Source organism: Terrapene carolina, unplaced genomic scaffold (assembly GCF_002925995.2).
Source record: "Terrapene carolina triunguis isolate 2854851 unplaced genomic scaffold, T_m_triunguis-2.0 Scaffold66, whole genome shotgun sequence".
NCBI lineage: Eukaryota > Metazoa > Chordata > Testudines > Emydidae > Terrapene > Terrapene triunguis.
Window position 1 is genome coordinate 84722912 of NW_020664417.1, and position 9361 is coordinate 84732272.

General features: G+C 35.8%; 1 protein-coding gene across 1 annotated transcript in view; it reads right to left on the reverse strand.

Moving 5' to 3' along the window:
- Positions 1–540: 540 nt before the first annotated feature.
- The window catches only part of GRK4 (G protein-coupled receptor kinase 4), a 76901-nt gene continuing 68080 nt past the window's right edge, over positions 541–9361 (reverse strand). The window contains exons 15-16 of the mRNA XM_026648075.2: positions 8736–8867; positions 541–6986 (exon numbers count right to left, since the gene is read on the reverse strand). Coding sequence (XP_026503860.1) covers positions 6933–6986; positions 8736–8867 — 186 coding nt within the window. The 3' untranslated portion in view covers positions 541–6932. The remainder of the gene's footprint in view (positions 6987–8735; positions 8868–9361) is intronic.

Consider the following 9361-nt stretch of genomic DNA (forward strand, 5'->3'; position numbering starts at 1 on the left):
CCCATATTTTCAAGAGCACATAAGTAATTTGGGAGCAAGATGTATCCCACTGACTTCAAACTATAAACCCTGCTGGAGGAGCAAAGCCAGTTTGAAGAATTTTAGCTTTCTTGACTTGTGGAAGTTCAATATATTGAAAGGTGATATTGGCTGTAAATATTGAAAGGGCTATTTGCTTATCTGTTTTGTGTTTGAGTATGTAGTATTATCACAGTAAGGCTGTTCATGAAGACCAGGGCTCGTCTTTTTTTTTTTTTTCCCCCTTAGTATAAAAGAGCATTTTGAGTGTGAAATTTCCAAAAAAAAAAAAAAAAGTCTCTGTAAAATCTGAAATTCTACTAACAATTGGAAACCAAACAAGTACACAACACTCACTTTCTTCCCAATTTGATATCTTAAATTGCTAAAGACCTACCAATATGTAAATAAAAATCTAATTATATTAAAATTGATTTGATTTAAAAATTATTATTTTATCCACCCTGCTTCCCTTGGAAGACTCATTACATAGAGCAAAAGATGAGACTACAGGACATATGATCTATTTATGTGGCAGTGTTTTGCTTTTATTTCAATAATAAAAAATGCTTAATAGAACGTAAAGCTGCTGATACAAGAACACTTTAGTGGTTGGAAGACACTTTTATAACTTATGTTGCTCACATTTAGCAATGAAAATGGTTATACTTTGAACAATAATTCTGATATATTGACATCATTATACAAAGAAGAAAGGAGAGCTACCTACACGTGCTCAAAACTTAGTAAATTTCTCCATGTGGACAATACAATAAATATGGACATTGTGCAGACATTCATAAGAGATAACATTACCATCAGAAAGCATCAAAATCATTCAAGTCAGACAGAACCAGAATTCAGTTTAATGCTGCTTCTATTAATGTATTAGAAGAAGCTGTTGTGCTGATAGGTCAACTGTGTAACAAAAGAAAGTTACTCGAGTTTTTCTGGAAACAAACAAATACAGCTCTTCATACAGTTGCTCACTTAATATTAAGTTCATGTTACAGAACCAAAAAAAAGATCTAATGTCTCTGTTGACATGTTTCTAGAATCATGTAAACAGTACTTTTTGATTTCATTAGTGACCCAATGCGAAATTTCTCTACACTGTGCAAAGTTGGATTCAGCATTTATAATGCAGTCCCAACAAATACCACATTGGAACCAATTAGCACACTTTAATTAGTTTCACCCTTTACGAATCACTGTCAGTATGTATTATTTTCTGGAAAGTCTATGCCTGGTTTCTCAAATTAGTCAAGTTTTCCACTGAACTAAAGCAATTCTCTTACATATATGGGAATAGGGCTGCATAACTAAAGCTTATAACTAACTTGAGGAAAATACACAGCATTCACCAATAGCTACTACATTATGTTACCTGAGATACCACAATTTTTTCATATACTGTGGTGCAGTAATTTTAAGTGCTGACTTTTTAAATGGAGACTTTTGTATAGGTATTGTGAACACAGACATATAGTGCTACATCAACAACTAACAACAAAAAAGCAGAAGAACTCTTTATAGAAACAAAAACAGCCTGAGACATAAAGACTCCATTTTGTTGGTCACAGGATAGGATAATGAAAACTTTTGAGTTACTAGCACATTATTTCACTGCTTTGAAAATACAAGCTAAATATGTATATTTGCATATGGACATTAAGAAATTAAGGACCTACAGGGACAAACACTAGAGAACACAAAACAAAGACAAAGCGGACTGATTATGTTCTCACACTGGTGTAACTCTGCTGAAATCAATTACACAATATAAGAACACAATCAGGCCCAATATTTTAGATCCGTAGCTTGCCATTATTATAGCCTTGTGAGTAACACAAGGGTTTTGAATCTGATCTCATGTATACCAGCTTTACATGGAAGTAACTCACTCATTGACTACAATGGAGTTACTCCTAATCTACAACAGTGTAAGATTGGAATTTGCTTTGGCTTTTGTACAACTTCATGGTAAAAGCTAAAGGGATATGTTCATATAAACAAACAGAACTCTTTAGTCCTTCCCTCCTTTATTTGTCATGAAGTTCTACATACTGCATGAGCTGTGAATCAAGGCAAAGTTCACAGCAAAAAATTGTAATTTACCACACCATAAGTATTCTGCCTTCAGTGCTTTTCAAAATTTACCTCCAAGAAGTGTTAAAACAAGCGATTCAATGAGAACATTAATCAATATTACTACCTCATGATAACAGAGGAAGATGATAATATCAATGTACCATATGTAAACGGGTTACATTTATACTTATGGTTTGTGGCTTTCTAATTCATGAATGGAATCACATTAGGCAATATCTATTCACTAGTATTTGGTCATGTTTTATGTCTTCTTAGTTATTTTTACTATCTTAGATGTTTTCAATGGTGACAGTTTTAGTTTACTGATTCCTTATATAAAGTGCTAAGGCTAGTGCTCTGCCATGGTAAATGACCCAAAAGTCAGACTGCTCACTGAATAAGAGGCAAAAAGACAAATTAATGTCTTTTGTCACAAAATGTCAATTTAAACTCACTGAAACGTAACCTAGGCCCTCATCTTGGCAACACTTATGCATATGTTTAACTTTACTGCTTTGAGCAGTCCCAATGGGGAAACTCGGAAGCTTAGCATATGCATAAGTGTTTATAGAAACAGGACATAAAAGTAGAACCATTTTCCCTTGCTTTCCCACTAGAGCCCGAACCCTGCTCCGACTGAAGTCATCAGTAAAACTTCTACTGACTTAAATGGCACAAGTTCAGGCCCTCAGTGCACAGAAGTAGCATGGGAAGATGGGCAGGCAAGAGACTCTAAATGCTGCCTTTATGGCACAATTTGCTTGTCTCTGCAAAGGCAGCAGGGACAGAAGCACTGTACAGATCCCTCTATAGTACTGGATTTCCATCTGTCTCTACCTCCCTTTGTAGATTGAGTCATCAAATTTAAAACTTAAAGTTCTTAGTAAAATTGATTCAACTGTTCATTATTACATCCACCTATCTACAACCCAAAGTCTCAGAAATCATGGATATAATGTTAAAAATCTATGACTCCCTCATGGCAAAAAATGCAGCCTTCACTGTAGGCGAAATTCATTAGTACGATCGTGCTGTTGTATGCCACTCTGGTGATGCAAAGCAGCTGCAAACCCAATTTAAGTGGTCAATTACACCATATTTTCAGCTGCTTTGTATTGCTTGAATGACATAAAGTAGCCAGAATGCACTAGTGAATTTGGCGCTATAAATATATTTTTTAAAATGTACTTTGCAAACAATAAGAGTGCAATAACGCACAAGTTAAACAAATTTAATGAATGCTCAAATACATTTAATTTACTGCTTCGGTAAGTGAAAGAGGTGTTCATTTGGAAAGCTATGAAAATTTCACAATTTATCTGACAAGACACAGCAGGCTTTGGGGTAAGGGAAAAAAAGATGCTACTTCTCACTTCAGATAAAATGAGATATAGCAACTTCCATCCACAGATCTCACAAGCATTACAATGTTAGACCTCAACACTCCTTTACAGTAGATAGCATGCACATTTTAGAGATGTTCATAAACATTAGTGATTTGCTAAAGGTCAAATGCTGACATAGCTAGGAATAAAACCCAGGAATCTTGACAGCTAGACCCTTGGTCAATACATTAGACTTTAGATAAAACTCCCATTTATAAAAACAATATTCTGTTGCTTGTAAAGAATGCCCCTTTACCAATGGCCTAAAATTTCCATAGGTATGTGTTGATCCATATGAAGAATTAAGAATGAGCACATCAGTGGGTGGGAGTGCAGTAGGAAGTAGCAGTAACAGTCATCTGATTGAGATGTTAAAAACTAGAACATACTACCAACCAATTTTTTTGAAAGGTTGCTTGTAAACATAGCCTCTCTCTGAGGGAGGCCCAACACTGGACAGGGCATCCTCCCAAACAACTGGGGTCATGAATTGTCAGTCTGAGTGAGGAACTGCAATTTTTTTTTTTCTTAATTGGTGGAACTGAGAGAACAGAAGCATGGTTTAGGTTACAATTGGCCTAATTTTGAAGCTTTTCTCATACAGATACTTTTTTAGTTACACCACAAGGTCCAAATTCTGCAGGGGTGCATGAGGTCCCACTGAAGTCAATGGAAGCCTTGCATGCATCTTGCATTGTTTTCCTGTACTTAGGTGAGTAATAACTAAGAACTCTGATTATTGAGAAGGGTTGTTATCACTTGCTATTTATTGTGGATTAGTTATAAGAAGCCACTGGTGTACTTTCTGCAAATCTTTCAGTTCTCCAACATTTTTAGCACTCTTATTTCCTTAGCTGCTGTCCTGTGTTATGGAAATAGAACTTTCTGTTTAGATTAGATAGAATAAGGGTGTTATAGTAGTTGATTTCCTAATTAAGGTATTGTCTATATAAAAAAGATAATATCCTTGACATGCATGGCAAATAAAAATATACTATTTTCTTTAATCTGTTTAAAGCTGATACCTGTGGTCTCATCATTTAAAACCACTCAGGCTGGGGCCATGGTATTCTTGCCCAAATTGCTCTAAGCTGCTATTAAGTCCATATGTCGTTCCATATGTCCGCTGTTGTTACTGTTACCTTTGTATCACTACACTAAACACCAGAAGTTTTATATTAATCAAATTAGAGAAGCAATACCACTGTTCTCTATCTGGTAAATGTCCCAAATTCTCCAGTGGTTATGCCCTTACTCCTATACCCCTAGCCTCTCTGTCTACCTCTGCTTTTATGTGCACCATCCCAGCTCATGCTCATTCTCCATCTGAGTCAATCCAACCTCCCATCCCCTGGCTCCTGTCCCACTCCTCCTCTGCTTCCCCAAGCCTCTGGTTCCTGCAACCCCCTCACATTCTTTCTTGCCCCATTTCCCACTTCTGTGCATTCCAATGCAGCCATTTCCTTCTTCTCCATACTACCTGGGTGGCAGCAATTGGAATATTGAGAGCACAGGAGAGTCTCCCTGATCTCAGATCATGTGCCCATGGGTTACAACTACCCCCCGCAGCCAGAAGCAGCATTTGCAGGAAAAGTCCTGTTCTGAGCCTTGGGTTGAAGCATGCTCAGTTGCTCTGTGCAAATGGCATAAATGCAGTGCAGTTGTCACACAGAAGCTGTGAGGGGAATGGAACATGCTCATTGCAGCTGGAATCTTCAGAAAATTTAGCTGGCAAGCAAGTCTCTGAGCATGCACAAACTTCAATTTGGTTTTATCACTTCGTCAAATTTGGACAGGTTTTTCTGGGGATGGTAAAGGCACACCCCTGACTCTGGGGTAAACTCCCCTGCCCAAATTTCAAGTTCCTGATCCAACGTGTGGAAGCATTACAGCCTCTCAATGAAATAGTTGTAAGAATATTTTTAACATGGGCAAAATGTGTTGTTTGGACCTTAATGTGATCTTAGAAACATCTGAACAATTTTAGTAGGTAGGTAGAAAGAGTCAGGCAGACATCTAGGATGGATAGCTTCAGCCAAGAAGGTTAAAATTTGGCAAAGTTATAAGCAACAAAAAAATTGGGTCTTATAATGGAAAGTCTTGAGCAATCATATCTACAGGCAGCAGTACCAGTTCCACCTTTAAGAAAGAATATCAGTGGGACTTGGTTCTTAGGGAATTATTCTTTTTTGATGAGTTTAAGAGTTCATACAGAAAGATTCTTAATTATTAGTTTTATTTTTACTCAGTAGTCATGATCACAGTCAATGCTGTAACTAAAATGTAAGAATCTACAATAGCAATAAGCAAGGAGGTATTGTGTGGTAGATCAGATCATACCATTTTTTGAGATTCCAACTTACCAATCCTTGCTATAAATGAAAGCCTATAGCAAGGAGTTGGCTAACAATCTCAGGGAAAAAAGTTCTGTCCACAGTGCTTAGGGAAATTCTGTTAGCAATAACCATGAAACATTCAAAACATAGTCAAGTTGTATAGCTGGCATGGTTCTGATTCCAGTGTAGACAAAGGCCTTACTCAGATAAGCTATAGCTAGAGTGGGGACGGGGAAAGCTATGGACCAAAAGCATAAATTACTACTTCTAAAAAATCTGGAATTCCTGTTGTGTTCACTCCTGACAAAGATATGAATAGAAAGGCAATTATTCTAAAAAGATACAGAGAAACCATTTATCTTTCTAATAAATGGGGGAAAATATATATACTTAGTCAGAAATCTATTACTGTCTCCTGATATCAACATTTGGAGAAATTAAGTTTGTTTCAAAAATAAGGCATTACATATTACACACAATATACAAAGCAGGAACAACTTGAGACAAACAAATAGTCTTTAAATCCCAACTTGTAAAAAGTATTTTACAGAAACTGGTCACAGTGCACTGAACTCATTCCTTCTTTTCCTAGCAGTTTCATTTTAAATGACTTGGGAACTATATTAGAGTGCAATCTGACAGCAAACAGAAATGAAGTGCTATTTACACCAGAAATATTAATACTAATCAGTATAACAAGTCTGCTGTTGAGAACAAACCTAAATAATATTCTGAGGAATAAGAAACAGTGCCTTTCAGTAGAGTTGCCAGGAACAACAACAACATAATCCCCAAAGCCAAGTAACATCCATATCACAGATAGCATAAGTTTCTGTACTTTAAAACCCTTAAGTATTTCCACCTTCATTCCAATTAAAATACATAATATATCACACATACATGCTTACACTTAAGTGGCACTCATGGCTTTTGTACAATAAAGATTTAGTGAAAATATACATCTTGACACTTAAAACTAAAGTACAAATATACAATATCTGTAAGCCCATACATATTTTTTTACATTTATAATACACTTTACATAGATTAAAAACATTCAGAGTTCACTCATCCTTTTATTTTTTGGGTACAATTCTCTGATTTAGAGTCTAGAGAACTCCTCTTCATCATCAATGTAACCAGATTTAAAACAGACCTGAGAAAGAGACAAGACAAAATGGCTGCATTTAGTTAAATAAGTAGCACAGCTGGTGTTTTGTGGTTGGCTTTTTTTTTAAATAAATAGAGTCTATACATATTCTTTTATAGAGTCCATATAATTTTTCTACTAAATAAGTAGTTTTGTGGCTATCAAAAGGAAGCAGCAGCCACCTCAAACCAAAGCTCAGACCATTTTCACTTCATCTAACCTTATTTTAATTCTTTCCTTGTGAAGTCAGTTACAGAAGACAAGATTTATAAACAGTATTTCATAGCCAATTGAAGGACCTCAACCCATAAAATATTTGGAAACATTCTTCATCAATACAAAGCCCAGTTTTTGAGGACACCTTAGGCAAACGAAAAATTATAATCAGCTATACAAGTGCAAAGCAAAACTGTGGTCAAAAGACCAACATTTTGACTGCAGCCATGCTAGCCTAGGAACTATTGGTACATTTGCAAATTATTTTTCATTCACCAGCTGGGATAGCACAGTGCCTGCAAAAGCTGAAAACAGTATTTTGTTATGTAGTCTCCTGTGGATCAGCCAGAGATAACTGTACTGGATGAATCAGTAACAAAATGTCATATTACTGTATAAATTAACCTACATATTTTGGTTCTATGTTTCAAGGCCTTAGTGAATTTTCTGATACTCAGACAGTGTAGGGATTAAAATATTTCTTCTTTTATATTTCTCATATGAATAATTGAGTTTCCACATTCAATATAAACAGTTTCAAATCAAAATCATGCAGATGTCTAGTCTTCCCTCAGTGTAGCTATCTAGCTCTCAATAACTTAAATGGGAATCATTCATAGGCATCCAAAGACAAGATTCCTGAATAAGGTATAGGCAGGTAACACATCATTCCTATGTTAAAAACAAACTGGAAATTTTCTTATAGGTATAGATCAAATATATTTTCTAAAAATGGTACTCTGTTGTTTTTCCTTGTTTAAAAAGTCTTTTTTATCGTAACCAAAAGGTCAGTTCACACCAACATTCAAATGCCCAATCGATGACAAAAATGTTTAATGTGCTATTATAATGCACAGCTATAATGTGGATGCTTCATGATTTGTTCCTAGCAATTTAAAATAATTAAATCTCTATTGAAAGCCAACATTATTTCTATGGTTCTTTACTGGGATGAACTCATCCTTCCCAAAACAATTTCACTCTGAATTTGTATATGCAGAGCAAACAAAATAGTATATGCTGGTCTGCATGTGAAACACACTAGTAAACAGCCTATTTTGGTCAAATATATATGCAAGTAGACTATATTAAAACAACCTATGTTTCTCATGTCTTTTATGGTAAATATTTTGGGGTGCGATTCCTAAAGATTGCTCAATTTTAAGATATTTTAATATATTTATTAAACATTAGGTCTTAGAAGTGGAGTCAGCTTGCCCATTGGGGAACCCATGTATATCTACACCATCTCCCAAACAACAACTTATCTCAAAATATACACACACCTAAAATATCCTGATGTTTGTCTCCTAACATTTCTTCTTCGGAGTCACTGTCCATTCAGTGATCATATCAGACATCTACATTTAGTTCAACCTACAGTTTTGATGATTTTTTTCCATTATAAGCCTTTTTTATAAATAGTGAGAGACTGTCATTTGATAAACATTTTAAATTAATTTAAAAAGCAAAGGCAAAAAAGTATTATATATTTGTATTGTAAAAGAAAAAACAAAAAGCCATAGGTAGTACTCTTACCCCACCCATGAAGAGTCTGTGAAAGAAGCCTCTCTTTGGTCTAGGAGTATCTTTGCTCATATCTAGGTCTCGTGACAAAGTGACATCAGTTTCATATATATTGACCTCTTGAAAGCATTCTGTTTCAATCATCTACATGGAAAGAGAAGATACACAAATGAAAAACTCAGTCATATAAAGACCCCCAGACATTATTCCAGTTCATGCAAGATGCATAACAACTGGATTCTTTGCTAAACCAGGGCCACACAGAGGAAGACACAAAATAGCTTTAACCACCTTTGTGCAACCTAAAAGGTATTTTATTTTACAATTAGCTACTCTCAGTCCCGGAAAGCCAACACAGCTGACAGGGATCAGCAGGACACAGCTGTTTCTCTAGCCACACCCTCTCTATTGCACAGGCAAATCCACTAAATTTATGGCTGCTTTGTGACAGTGATCATGCAAAAAGCAGAGACAGCATAGCCATAAATCTGGGCCCTTATGTGAAGAAACTAAGACCAGCTTTCTATAATTCTTGTTTGAACCATAACATAAAAGCACTCTTATAAGAGTGCCCCACATCCCTCCGCCCCAACACACACACACACACACACACACACACACACACACACACACACACA